Source organism: Stegostoma tigrinum, chromosome 15, assembly GCF_030684315.1.
Source record: "Stegostoma tigrinum isolate sSteTig4 chromosome 15, sSteTig4.hap1, whole genome shotgun sequence".
NCBI lineage: Eukaryota > Metazoa > Chordata > Chondrichthyes > Orectolobiformes > Stegostomatidae > Stegostoma > Stegostoma tigrinum.
The window spans coordinates 12,796,279-12,811,567 of NC_081368.1; the positions used below are offsets into that span (position 1 = coordinate 12,796,279).

General features: G+C 41.0%; 1 protein-coding gene across 1 annotated transcript in view; it reads left to right on the forward strand.

The window, feature by feature from the left end:
• Positions 1-11,544: 11,544 nt before the first annotated feature.
• Positions 11,545-15,289, forward strand: part of si:zfos-2326c3.2 (mitogen-activated protein kinase kinase kinase kinase 4) — a 282,941-nt gene continuing 279,196 nt past the window's right edge. The window contains exons 1-2 of the mRNA XM_059651336.1: positions 11,545-11,722; positions 12,266-12,331. Of these exons, the coding sequence (XP_059507319.1) occupies positions 11,645-11,722; positions 12,266-12,331 (144 nt within the window). The 5' untranslated portion in view covers positions 11,545-11,644. The remainder of the gene's footprint in view (positions 11,723-12,265; positions 12,332-15,289) is intronic.

Sequence of the window (15,289 nt, forward strand, 5' to 3'; positions counted from 1 at the left end):
AGGGGGAGGGGCTTAGATTAGTTCACAGGCCGGCGCAACATCGAGGGCCGAAGGGCCTGTTCTGCGCTGTATTGTTCTATGTTCTCCGCTGGCAGGATGTTATTCATGAATTACAGTCAGATGAGTTAAAAAATTAATGTGAAGGGTCAGAAGAAATATCCCAAAGTGGATTCAGCATTCTAATTATCTCTGCTGATGTATACCCATTTACACCTTTTTTTAGCTTTTTGTTATTCTAAAAAAAACTGGGGTCAGCTTGCCTTCTTGATGTTGCTAAAAAAAGAATGTCTTTGGGCACATTTTTGGATCTGAGTTCCTTCTGCCCAAGGAGAAATCTCCAGGCCCTTGAGAAGACAGGGGAGTTCCCTTGTGAAATTCCAGACTCCTGCAGAAGCACAAGAACCCCCAATTAACTAATTATTCATTTTAATGCCACTCTTAAGTCTTGACGTAATTTCTGTTTTCAGCAGTATAATATTACTTTGAGACATTCAGGTTATGAATGATTAATAAATGCAAAATTTCAGTCTGTATATAGTTTGCTGTTAATGTACTTTTCTTCCCCTGTGCCATAAATACAGGGGCACATTTTATTCATGATTTTCCAGCTTCTGCTATTCCTGCTCTTTTCCTCCTCCAGAGTGTTATAATCTTGCTCCTCTCTGGGCTAACGTCCATCTTGCAATTAAGTAGACTCTCAGTTCCTTCATAAGTACTCTTATTTCTCAGCTGTCTTTGTTTGTCTCTTTCCAATTACCTCGGTGATACATCCTCAGTATGACGTGCTCTAGTTTCATTTCCCGACTTTTCTTCTCAATTGCACATGAAATTACTTCACCCTCAGCTAAGTAAGCATTCATTTCTGCTTTCAAAAGGCTTCCGAGTTCTGTATTTTTTTTACTAGCATTTACCCATTTTGTTCTGCATATGTTTTCTTTTATAGGGTCGTTAAGAGTTGTACAACATGGAAACAGACCCTTCAGTCCTAACCTCAATTAATCTAGTCGCATTTGCTAGCATTTGGCCTATATCCCTCAAAACCCTTCCCATTTATATAACCATCCAGATGCCTTTTAAATGTTGTAACTGTACCAGCCTCCATCACTTCCTCCGGCAGCTCATTCCATTCATGCACCGCTCTCTGCACAAAAAGGTTGTCCCAAAGGCCCCTTTTATACCTTTCCCCCTCACCTCAAAACCTATGCCCTCTTGTTTTGGACTTCCCTACCGTGGGGGATCAACCTTGACTATTCATCCTATCCATGCCCCTCATGATTTTGTAAACCTTCACAAAGTCACTCTGCAGCCTCCAGCGCTCCAGGGAAAATAGCCACAGAATATTCAACTTCTCCCTAGACTTCAAATCCCCTCAACCCTGGCAACGTCCTTGTAAATCTTTTCTTCACCCTTTCCAAGATTCACAGCACCTTTCCTGTAGCAGTGAGGCCACAATTGAATACAGTATCCAAAAGTGACCGAACCAAAGTCCTGTACAGCTGCAACATGACCTCCCAACTCATGTACACAATGCACTGAGTAATAGAGGCAAGCATATCAAACACCACCGCTACTATCCTGTCTACCTGTGGCTCCACCTTCAAGGAATGGTGAACCTGTCTCTTTGTTTGGCAATACTCTCCAGGACTCCACCCTTCAAATATATGAGTCCTGCCCTGATTTGCCTTATCAAAATACAGCACCTCACATTTGTCTAAATTAATCTCCAGCTGCCACTTCTCGGACCATCTGCTCAAATTCCTGTTGTATTCAGATCACCACCTTCGCTGTCCACTACACCATCAATTTTGATATCATCTGCAAACTTACTAACTATTCCTCCAATATTCACATCCAAAACATTTATTTAAATGACAAAAAGCAGTGGACACAACACCAATTGCTATGGCACACCGCTGGTCACAGGCCTCCAGGTCAAAGCATAACCTTTCACCACAACACTCTATCTCCTTCCTTCAAACCAAATTTATATCCAAATGGCTAGCTCTCCCTGGATTCCAGTCCTTGCTAACCAGTCTACCATGCATTTTGCTTCATGGCCAACAAATGGCATTCTCCTCTCAATCTATTTCCACCTTGAAATATAAAGTTAGTCACTGTTGTAATGACCCGGCAGCTAATTCACATGCAGCAAGGCCCTACAGATAGCAATGTCAAAAGTGAACAAATAATTTGTTATTAGTATCGATGGATGGAGGTCAGTATTGGCTTTGATAAGTGGAAGAATTCTTTCTTCTGAGATAATATATTGGTATATTTTACACCCACTTGAGGGAATCTTGTTTAATTATCAGAGAAGTGGGACCTCTGCTGAGGCAGATTTGTCTGGGCAATGTACTGAGGTGTTCATCGTGTAACCTGAATACGCAAGCAGGACTCTCTCCTGCTTCATAACTCAGAGGCAGCAACATTAATGCCGAGCCATGGCAAACAAACTTTTTCAGTTTATCTCTTCTGTTTTAAAGTTTTCATTTTTCTGATTTCTTTTTCATGCTTCACCTGATTCTTTATTTCTCTCTCTGTCACACCATGATTTACCAATGATATTTACCAACTCGTTCTCCAGAGGGTCTGTGTTTCAACCAAGCCTCTTTGATTAAAAGAGAAATAGATAAACATCCTTTCAAAGCATCATCAACTGCTCCTGTACAGAAGAAGGAGCGTATTTGGTTCTGTTGAAGAACAACCTGCCAAAGTCTCACATTCCTGGCTGTTTCCCATAGTCTAACAATTTCTTTTTATTTCAAATAACAACACAAATTTCTCTTGGATTCCACAAATGAATCTGTCTCGGTCATGTTTCCAGGCAAAGCAGTCCAGGTCCTAAATATTTGCTGCTGAAAAAGTGTTTTTTCTCATGTTGCCATTGCTTCTTTGAACAATTACCTTATATTGATAGTCAATTAATTCTCAATTTCTCTACCAATGAGAAAACATTTTCCTATTTACTTAATCCATACCCTTCATGATTTTGTACACCTCTGCCACATCTCCACTCAACCCTCTCTTCTTCAAAGAAAACAACCCCAGCTTCTGCAATCTCTCTACGTGAATGAAACTCCTCGTCATCTGTGGTATCCTTTTGGTAATCCTCTCTACATTCTTGCTAAGATCTTTAAACTTTCCTGAAGTATAGTGCCCAGAATTAGACTCAATACTCCAGCTAAATCTGAATCAATTTTGTTTTTCACAGATTTATCATAACTTCCTGCTTTTGTATTCCGTGTCCCCATAGTCAGATAAAGAGGTACTGACATTAAACTGAAAAGCCTCACTGCACCCCACAGTTGATATAAATGATTCAATTATCTAAATATAGCCTGTAGAGATCTCCTGATGTCAACAGCCAATATTTAGCTCATACGTATCATGACAGGCTTCTTGAAACGAAATCACGTTGCTCTATTTTCAAACTGAATTTGAACACAGTGAATCAAAACCAAATTACACAATGCCAACACAACTTACCACAGACCAGTTCATTAGTTATAATTACAATATCCTGTTGTATTCTCCAGACAAAACGGCCATTACCATTCATCTTGGCTCAGGTTGTCATGCTTTCTCCTCTTGGGTTAAAAAGTCATGGGTTTAAGTCCCGTACTGGAGTCTTGAGCGTAAAATTTATGTTGACATTTTAGTCCAGTGCATGGTGATTGGGCGCACCGTGACATTTTAACTAAGGGCATAGTGAATATGTGCACTGTCAGATGTGCTGTTAAACAAAGTCCTCAGTTTCCTTCTCAGATGACACAAAATATCTCATGATATTACTTTTGTGGATTTCTTCTGAATAGTATCTATCCTTCAAGCAACCTCCCTGAAACAGTTTATCTGGTCAGTAACACACTGCTGTGTGTAAATTGGTTATTGTGTTTCCTACATTAGAACCGTTACTTCACTTCAGAAGTTCATAATTTATTCTTTTATAATGCTTTGACAGCAGCAAAATGGATACAAAATTAGCTGAGTGATAGGTAACAGACAGTAATGGTCAATGGATATTTTTCAGATAGGAGGAAGCTTTGTAATGGAATTCTCCAGGTTAGCTTTTGGGGCACTTGCTTTTCCTGTGATATATTAATAACCTGAAAATTGGTGTGCAAAAGACAACTTTAAAGTTTGCAGGTGATGCTAAATTGGAAGATCCATGAAAAGATAAAGTCACCATAATCTTACCAAACCGTATGACTCAGAGAGAAATGACTGATGATGGTTTAACCCTGAGGCTCAGCACACCTTAAGCATGGGGAGAGGTTCAGAAGGAGAGTCATCCATGGTAACCTCAGCTGGTGCAGGAATTGAACCCCACTGTTGGCAACACTCTGCATCCTAAACCAGTTATCCAGCTAATTGAGTGAACCAACCCACGTGGATAATGTGGAGCTCCAAAAGGACATTAATATTTTTGTAGAAGGGGAAGATATTTGACAAAATGTATAAAGCAGAGAAGTGTGAGATGTTGCATTTTGGTCAGAATTAGAATTAGAATAAGGTTTATTGTCACATATACTCAAGTCACAAAAGAACAGGAGTACAGTGGGAAATGTACAATGTCGCCAACACACAGTGCCATATAAGATAAAAAATAACTAGGTACAAAAAAAAAGAAAATAAAGAAAAATATTACACTACATTACAGATATACATAGTATGAGAATAAAATAGGAAAATAAGAACTAAAGCTAACTAGATAGACGTTGCAGTTTTTGGATAAGGAGTTCCATCCAGTCTGACTGGGTGCCACCATTTCTCAGCCAGTAGCCATCTTTGCTCCAGCACTCCTGATTGCCCCCACACTGGTCTAGACCCTCCCGTTGCCCCCACACTGCTCTGGAACCCCTGCTTTCCCCCACACTGTTCTGTGCCCACTGATTCCCCCACACTGTTCCAGGCTCACCCATTGCCCCAACACTGCTCCAGGCCCCTGGTCACCCTCACACTATTCCAGGCCCACTCATTGCCTCTACACGGCTCTGGACCCTCTGGTTGCCCCCACACTGCTCCAGGCCCCTAGATGCCTCACGTCTCACTCACAGCTTTCACTCATGTCCTTCAGTGAAGGAAAATGCCATTCTTACCTGGTCTGGATTACGCGTGACCCACAGGAATGTGGTTGACTCTTAACTGCCCTCTGGACATTTTGGGATTGGCAACAAATGCTGCCTGGCCAGCAACACCATCATCCCGTGAATAAATAAAATAAAAATAGGTGCTTTTGAATTTGTACGACACTCTGTGAGGGCTCAGCTGGAGTACTGTGTACAGTTGTGGGTGCCGCATTACAGGAAATATGTGAAGTATTGGAGAGCAGAAGGGATTTACAAGAATGGTTCCAGATTGAAGAAGCTGGGACTATTTTCTTTGGAGAGAAGAAGGCTGGGAGTAGATTTGATAGCGATCTTCAAACTCATGAGATGTGCTCGATAGTAGGTAAGGAGAAGTTGTTCCATCATAAAAGAGAAAATAACAAGAGGGCATAGATTTAAAGTGATGAATAAAAGAAGCAATGGCAATATGTGGAATAACTTTTTTTCACTCAGTGTGAAGTTAAGGAATGAAATGCAGTGTCTGGAAGTGTGGTGGAGACAGGTTCAATTGAGATATTCAAGAGGACATTGGAAGACTATTTGGATAGTAATGATGTGCGGGGATTTGGGGGAAAGGCTGGAGATTGGCACTAGGGGATGGAACTGGCACAGATATGGTGGGCCGAATGGCCTCCTTCTCTGCCAGAACAGTTTTGTCATTCAGGGATATCTTGAATCTGTATTAAACTATCTAAATTTGATTTCCTTCTATTACATTCTCTCCACTAACTCTCCATTTCGGCTTGTTTTTTTAATTTTGTACCTTTCTCTCATTTCTTTTGCCTTTGTGCACTTTACATTTTCAAGTTTTTGATTCACCTCACAGATTATTTCTTGGTCTATACATTTTGCTTTAACCATGGGCGGCCTCTAACATTCCAGCACTTTGTCTCATGAACATTTGTTGCATTTTGATTTTGGGATTTCATTTTCTTTGCTATAAGCTAAAGAATATTTTAAAAAACAGGAAACGGTGAAAATGAGCCCTGCCTACACTGAGCCTCAAATTCCATAGCAGGCAATCTATGACAAAGAACTAATCACGATTGGGGAACAGATCTTAGAAGGTGTGCAAAAGGAGTTAAAACAATATTCAATATTTTTTACCATCAACTGTACTTTGACTCTAACAGAAATGAGTGTCATACCTTGGTTCCTGACTTGCATTATAAATACCGTTAATATAACAGCTTTTTGCACACAAACTATTTGTGTTGGCCTAAATTTTGTGGTTGAAGTAACTGCTTCCTGTTATCAAAGTTTTTCTTCCATAGCAATGTAGAGACTAGCGCTGGTAGTTGACCATTCAGCCCTTTAATCCTGCTCCATTATTCAATATGATTATGGCTGATCCTCTATTTTTATGTCATATTCTTACTTTATCCCATACTCCTTGATGTCTTTAAAATCTAAAACTTCACCACTGCCGCTTTCTTGAATATATTCAGTGACCCAACCTCCATGGGGAGGTCGATTTTTTAGATTTAGATTTTAGATTTTATTGTCATGTGTATTCAAGTACGTGACTCCAGCAAACCATCTTAGGTGCCAAGGTACCAAGATACAAAAACATATTGGGTACAAAGTAGTAAGAGAAACAAGAGTTTAAAAGTTAAGCATTGCCTCATAGAGTAGTATGAGAGAGCAATAGTCTACTTTAAAGTCTTTTCCAATTTAAACTAGGAAAATAAAGGAATAAGTTAAAAATTCAATAGTTTTTGTGTCCTCCACTTATCTCGCTCTCTGGGGAGACCTCAGCCGTCTGCTCTTACCAGAAATGCCATGCCTGCTGCTGAAACTGCTGTCTCTCTGTTCTCGCCCGGTGTCTCAGGAATATGCCCAGGCATGATCCACAAGCACACTCAGCCAAGGCATCGTCATGAGCTGCTGAGAGACCAGGCTTGGAACCACCACAAGCAGCCGAGAGACCAGGCTGAGACCTGCCATGAGCCACTGAGACACCAGGCCAAAACCTCATGGGCATAATTTTAAAGTGATTGGTGGAAGGTACAGGGAAAATGTCAGAGGTAGGTTCTCTACACAGAGAGTGGTGGGTGCATGGAATGCGTTGCCGGCAGTGGGAGTAAAATCGGACATATTAGGGACACTTAAGTGACTCTTGGATAGGCACATGGATGATAGTAAGATGAAGGGCATGCAGGTTAGTTTTGATCTTAGAGTAGGATAATATGTCGGCACAACATCGGGGACAAAACGGCCTGTACTGTGCTGTACTGTCCCATGTTCTGAGAGCAGCCATGTGCCACTGAGACACCAGGCCGAGACCTGCCACAGGGAAAGCGAACACAAAGAAGGGAGAACACTTAAAAGGTGACACAGTTTCACTCCCACTTAGGTGTGGTGACATTTTTCCTCATCTGAGAAAGAGGGGCAGCATGCACATACTTTTTCTGTCCTCAAAGAATAGGGCCCTTTATATTAAGATATACAAAACTCTTAGTATATGCTAGTGCCCCACACTGTATGAGTGGTTGACAATTTTAATTGATTTTCAGTATAATTCTTTACATACATTCAGCATTATCTAGCAATGCTGTCAATTGCAAAATTAATTTTAATGTTGGACACAGTGTTGCAAGTCTCGTAAGCACAGGTTGGGTGGGCACAATATCTTGAGTCTGTATGGCCCCTGGTTCTAGATTTCCCAGGCAGGGAAAATATTCTCCCTGTACCTAGACTGTCCATCTATTTTAGAATTTTATACATATAATTTGTGGGACGTGAATGTCACTGGCAAGGCAGCTTTCCTCACTAATTTCTATTTGTTGTTCAGAAGGTGGCAGTGAGCTGCATTCTTGAAATACAACTTTTCAGATTGAATTGAGATAATGGGGGCTGCAGATACTGGAGAATCCAAGGTAACAAAGTGTGAAGCTGGATGAACACAGCAGGCCAAGCAGCATCTCAGGAGCACAAAAGCTGACGTTTCGGGCCTGAACCCTTCATCAGACCCTTCATCAGCTTTTGTGCTCCTGAGATGCTGCTTGGCCTGCTGTGTTCATCCAGCTTCACACTTTGTTATCTTTTCAGATTGATTGACTGATTTTATTGTCACATGTACAGAACTACAGTGAATAGCTTTGCTAATGTGCGGTATGGGCAGATCACGGCAAGTAAAGGATGTGCAGGTCAAAAAGACTTAGAGGCATACAGGTTACATTGCAGCTTCACTTGTTCCCTCATCGCTTCCTGGAGACCCTACTTGAGATTGACCACCATTTTGTGCAGCAACATTAGGTTGATGCAAGTTTTTCTGGAGTTTTGACAGCTTTCCACACTGATTTCTAAACTTGTGAACACTTTTGAGGATGAAGAAGCTTTTGATGCTTCCCTTGACTGTTTCCCACCAGTCTGCTGGTGACTCAAAGAGGACCTTCACAGTTCTCCAAACTGTGTAATCCCTTTTGAGTTCCTCATTATGTTCTGGGGTCAATAATTTTACATTCAATCCCCACATTCCATTGCCCATCCCATTGGTTGTCTTGTAGGAGATGGGTCTAATAACGTAAACATTTGAAAAAGAAAGGTAAATACAGTCAGTCGTTGAATTGTTCGCAACACATGGATAGTGGAACATTGCGACCATTACAATGAGGGTTATTAGTAACATTGACATTTTTGGATGAAAATGATTGTCAGATTTTGCAATTTGATTGTCATTCTGCAGTTCTGATTCCTTTCAACAATTCAGGGTGAGAGAGTGAGTACTATGTTGCCCTTTCACCTTTTTAAGTCATGTTATGGTTTTAGATGACATTAATATTGGACAAGCCAGAATGAAACAATGCTTCACAGATAAATTACTTATTACTCTACTTCAATTGGCGATCTCTCACTGAAACATAGGCACATGCTTCCTGTGAACACTAAAATAAGAGAAACACTGAATAAACAGTACCATCCAAATATAACGCGGTTTGAAACATTTCAAAATATACCGCAAAACAAAATCCCATCTACTCTTCAACTCCATCACTTTACAGTCTATCAAAATCCAGAGAAATTTCCCTTCCGGTGCAATCTGATGCTTTGATAATCTGCACATTTTCAGTTCCTGGCCTGTGAGATATGAAGCCTGTTTACTTTGAAACTGATACAAGCAAGGGTTTAAATTTTCTCAGCTTTGAATACTTCTAACCAAATGCTCCCGGCTTGGGAGTTTTCACAAATTACAGCCCTTACAGTGACAAAAATTTTTCCCTTAATTGCATGGAACAGTCTCCTTTTTTTAAAGTGAGATTATATTTGCCTCTAATCCCAGTAAGGTCTCCCTCACACTGAGATTTGATGTAGCTCTATGTGGGAAGAGAATTTTCAATGCCTATCACCCTTTATATGAGTGTCATGCTGAAAGTCTTTGCACCTGATGCTAGACTTCCTCTGTCAACAGGGTTTGACAGCCTTCTGCTATTTGCTTTAGAAGAGCAGGTTATTTGCCACGAGCAAATGAGTGATATCACTTAAATAGGTACTAAGGACTTGATGTTCTAGGGATAGCATTCTCATTTCAGGATTATGAGCTACTTCAACATCTATGGCCTCTTTCCTCTGCCTTGTCATGCCTTAAAGGTAGCATGGTGGCTCAGTGCTTAGCACTGCTGCCTCAGGGACCTGGGTTCGATTCCACCTTTGGGCCACTGTTTGTGTAGAGTTTGTATATTTTCCCCATGCTTTCTTCCCACTGTCCAAAGATGTGTGGGTTAGGTGGCTTGGCCATGCTAAATTGCGCATGGTGTGCTGGGCTATGCAGGCTAAAGGGATTAGTCATGCGGAGTTACAGGGATAGGGTAGAGAGTTGGTCTATGTGAGATGCTCATCAAAGGGTTGGCTTTGCACATGGGCCAAATGGCCTGTTTCTGCATTGTAGGGATTCTGTGATTCTCAATCTCTTTTCAGTAAAGTTTTAAGTACCAGCCATCTGAACACAAAAATCCAAGTTAGTGCCCAGAGTGCGGGACTGAAATCATGCAGCACAATCAGAGGCGCCATCTTTCAGACAAAGTATTGAAACTCTGTCTGCCCTCGCAGGTGGGCATGGACGATCCCACGGCACTATTTTGAGGAAGAAAAGAGAGTTAGCCTTGGGCATTCTGGGCCATATTCACATCTCAATCTATTTCACAAATAAACAGATGATCCTGCCTACGCCACATTGCCAATTGGATGCAGTTGCTCTCTGCAAATTAGTTGTCTTTTTTCTGCAGGTGAAAAAGTGATTACACATCAAAAGTAATGCACTTTTGGACATCCACATTATACGGGCATAAAAGATGCTAAATAAATGGAAATCTTTTTCCTTTCTGTAAGTTAACTAGTCTCGTTTTCAGAATCAAAGGAAGAGGTCTGGGGACAAGCCCACATAAATCTGAGATAAGGGTTTTTTTTGTTCTGAGTTCTCTGTCATTGGAACTCCAGCCTAGAGGGCATTGGATGCTCAATCCTTGAGTATTTGGAAGATGAGATTCGTAGAGCTTTTGGCCTCATGGGACATTGGGAATCGGGTGAGTGGGATGAAGGTCAGATTTGATTTGACTTATTATTGTCAAATGTATTGAGATACAGTGAAAAGTATTGTTTTGCATGCTACCCAAGCAAATCGTACCATACATAAGTGCATCCCAGTACTGGAACAGAATGCAGATTACAGTGTTACAGCTACTGAGAAGGTGCAGAGAAATATCAAGTTTAATACATGAGGTCCATTCAAAAGTTTGATAACACCGGAGAAGAAGCTGTTCTTGAATCTGATGGTACCTGTATTCAAACTTCTGTAGCTTCTGTGCAGGTGAAGAGGGTGAAGGAGAGTGTCACCAGGATGGCAGGAATCTTTATGTTGACTGCTTTCCCCAGGTAGCAGGAAGTGTAGATGGAGTCAATGGATGGAAGGAATGACCAGGATAGGATTAGAAGGTGGAGAATGGCACCCCCTAATGGGATCTTTGTTCTTTTGATCTCCTGCTTTGGCTAGTCAGTTTTGAAAATCAGTTTAAATTTTCCCACTGGAGTGCAGTCAGTACTTCAATTCATTTGGGCAACTGAGAGGTTGTGAGAGAGGAAGATGAGTGGAACCCTGCCTGGCATATTACACCTGTCCTGATACACATGACTTGTTGAGTTTGGTAAACCTGCACAGGGAAATGACATCGAGCCCATTTAAACCAAGATACATGTGCTGTTGCATTTACCCTGCGTCAGTTCCTTGAAATCTTCTCTCACTCTCTCCCTCTCTCTTTTGGAAGATGTAGTGAAGTGTTGTCTGTGTGTTTTCTTGTGTTCCTGTTAAGATTTCTTCAGCCCTGTTCATTTCCTCTGACTGTGTTTTCCGGGTTGTGCTTGCTTAGTGGATTGTAGATGCTTCCTGTGTTTGTCAGCGAGTCTGCAGCTGGTCAGAAACGAGGAGGAGGCGAGACACTGGGAACTGACAGCACCGATGTGATCCTGTAGCATTTAACGGAGGTTCAGGGTAGGGGGTGGGGAAGGGAAGTTTCTGGCCGTTTGCACGGAACGTTTTTTAAATGTATAAAAGTGACCCAACAATGGCTAAGGACTTTCCAGCTCGGAGTCTCGATAACATTCATCTTTCCTGTTTGCGGGTGAGTTGCTTTTAACTGAACAGTTCACACAGCTGCACCGAGACACTTTGCTGTTATAGTCTTGAATTTGTCTATCCTTTTAAAACAAAACTGTTTCTGTTAAATATCAGTGGGGTCTGTTGATGACAGTCGAAGAGTAGAGACACCAGATTCAATATTCTCAGATGAATGGGGCAGATTGTCACTGCAAGGAGGCTGTGAGTTTAATCTCAGTAACTTTAAAGTGTGCTCTCTCGCAAACAAGAGTTAACTTGTCCGGACTTTAACATTGTCGCTTCTGATTGGTAACGGGCTAGCTTCTAAGGCCAGGTGAGGTCTGTTTGCAGGATATGGGACAAGTATGGCTGAAGAGTCATGCTACAGGAGAGAGCTCCCAACATTGACGGAGCTATCAAGAGAGCCCATTCCCTATATTTTAAATTGAATGGGGAGGGCGAAATAGAAAACTTCTGATGATCTGGGATTGGGAAACTTGCACCACTCTTAACAGAGATGTTGAATTCATTCTTAACATTAGTTCTAAATGCAATTTCCTTTCCACAGGACCCTGCAGGGATATTTGAGTTGGTCGAAGTGGTTGGCAATGGAACCTATGGTCAAGTCTATAAGGTTAGATTTTTTTACAAATGTGCTGAGAGGTTGAATTTAATCAAGTTAAAATGGCTTAATAATTTCAGACCTCGATAAAAAAAAGTGTATCCATAAGTTCTAATCAGACAACTGATACTGTTGAAATTGTTAATGATTCTATCAGATTTGAGTGGAGATTTGGCACAATATGACACCGCATAGTTCTTCCATTTCTGGCTCTTGTGTCTGAATCCAATTGTCATGTCGCCAGTTCTGGTTGGACATATTTTTGGAGTTTGCATGATATTGTTTGTCTCCTCCAACCTCCATGCTCGGTCAGCAGCCTTTTAACCCTTCCTCCCCAGCACTGCTTTAAATACTAAGCAAAGGTTATCAATGGAGAAGGCAAACTGTATGTTTTAGTGAGCCTGGGATTGGCTCACGTTTTAATTTCTGGAAAGTTGACAACACAGTAAGATTGATGTGAGGAAAGGAGTCTTATGGTGTGTGTGTTTGTGAGGGGTGGGCTTGCACAACAGACATCAGGTGCCTGGCCCTGCAAACCTCTCAATCTGGCACTGGCTAATAATAAATTGGTGAGGTTACAGTTAGTCCTGGGCTGACGGGGCTGGCCTGTGGAGAGAGAATGAAACAGTTAGGACAAAATTCACTGGAGTTTAGAGTATGAGGAGGGGATCTCACAGAAACCTATAAAATTCGAACAGGACTAAATGGGATAAATGCAGGGTATTCCCAATGACTGGAAAATCCAGAACCAGGGAGTTGGAATCTCAGTATATGTGTGGGCCATTTAGGACTGAGATTGAGGAGGGATTTCTCCAGGCAGTGGTGAGCTGTGGATTTTTTTTTGCCGCAGAAAACATTTGAGGCCATTTGAGAGTATTTTCAAGAAGAAGTTAGATATACTTCTTAGAGCTAAAGGGATCAAAGTGTTTGGGGCTGAAGCAGGAACAGGTTACTGAGTAGGATGACCAATTGTGCTCCTATTGAATGGTGGAGCAGATGTTTAAGGCCAAATGGCCTAATCCTGCTCCTATTTTCTATGTTTCTATGTTAGGCAGTTGGGTGGAATCTAAACATCATAGTGTTGCAGCGGGAGGCTGGCATATCCATGACCCGTGGTGACCTTGGCAACTTTGTTAATATCCGGGATCACTTACACACAGGAGACGGGATCACCTGTTTCCACAGTGGAACCATAACAGTCTGAATGCAACTTCTTCAGTGATCAACAAGCCATCTAGGGTTCAAGTCCTTTTTTTTATTATCTCCGAGAAGGTTTCCTTACTCCGCTTGCCCTGTTTTCTGTGATACCAGCAGAATCCTCCCAATCACGTTAAGGAACCCTTCCACTTGTCTCTAAATGCCACAAGCAGATCAGTCAGAAGCAGATTGGGATCCTGATTTTCCGCTTGTGCATGTTTATATAGTGCTTCCCCTTCAATGGGACCAGGCCATAGAGGATAACAGAGTTTGCCTTTGATTTCCCTATGTATGCCAATTAGCTGGAGATGGAAACACTGGCAACATGTTCATTCTTCACGTTTTGCACAGCATTACTTTTCAAGCCGCATTCTGAATCTGATCTTCAATGAATATGTTCGTGCTTTCATACATGATGGTGTTTAGTCAGATTGCAGTCTGTAGTCCAATACCTTACAGCTAGCTGACATGTATTAGATCCAGACATGTTTGTACACGCAAACATAAAAACTACAAGTGGGAATAGGCCATTTGTCCATTCAATCCTGTTGAACCCACCAACAATTTAATGATGGATCTGTTTGTAGCTTCAGCTGCATTTCCCTACGCATCACTCATAATCCTGACTCCCTTGTGGATCAGAATTCTGTATTCGTGATAAAGGGATATACATAACGTGTATAAATTTGCTGCACTAAAATTTATTTGACGCATCAAACTGATAGACCTTAATAAATCAAATTGCCATATAGTTCTAGACCTCATGTTGCACAAAAACTTCAGTGTTTCAACAATTTGCAATCCATTGTCAAAATGTTACACCATTCAGTTATATTGGGAATAATCAACACTTCTTATTTTACAATTTTTAAAGAGATTTGTTGCCCTTTAGTTGAATTTAATAATACACATTCCAAATGCTGGCATCTTACCCTTGTTATATCTATCAATTTTGACCTCAAAAGAATCAAGGTGGTTTCCATCTGCTCAACTGTTCCTTTCAGATTTAGCCTGGCTACTTGTGCTGGTGGTTTCAAAGAAACTGGATTATTCATGCCCCAGAAATTTACCACGTGCCAAATTCATATGCAAAAGTGACCTCTGATATTGTACACTACTTTTAAAGCCATAGTTGATCCATCAGATCCATACCATGAGCTACTCAGAGAGGAACAAGTGATGGATGCAATTTTTCTGATCAGTTCAAGGAAATCAATTTATATAATAAACAGTAACAACTGCATTTTTACAGCACACTTAACATTAAACACCTGTAGCTGCTTTAACGGAACAGAATTAAACATCAAACATTGACTAAAATTGATATGAGAGTAAGAGAGAGAGAGAGAGAGAAATCCTATGCAGTAGCTGGTGGAACTTAAGACTAATAAATTAGAGTAAAAAGCTAATATTACTGATGGCCACGAAACTAACGTCAGTTGTTTTAAAATGCTGATGTTCTTTTACAAAGGAAATCTGCAATAATATTTTGATCTGGCACGCACATTCCTCCAGACCCATTGTAAACTGGTTGATGATTAATTGCCTTTTGACATGACCTAGTAAATTGAAGGGCAATTACAGATGGACAGCAAATGCTGACATTGCCAACAAAACGCACATCCGATGAAAGAGTAAAAAATAAGAGCAACAGAGATGTTCAGGGTGGAGTTCCAAAGATAATGATTTGCCATTAAATCAATCAAGATTCATCCGTCTGAGATAATGGGAACTGCAGATGCTGGAGAATCCAAGATAATAAAGTGTGAAGCT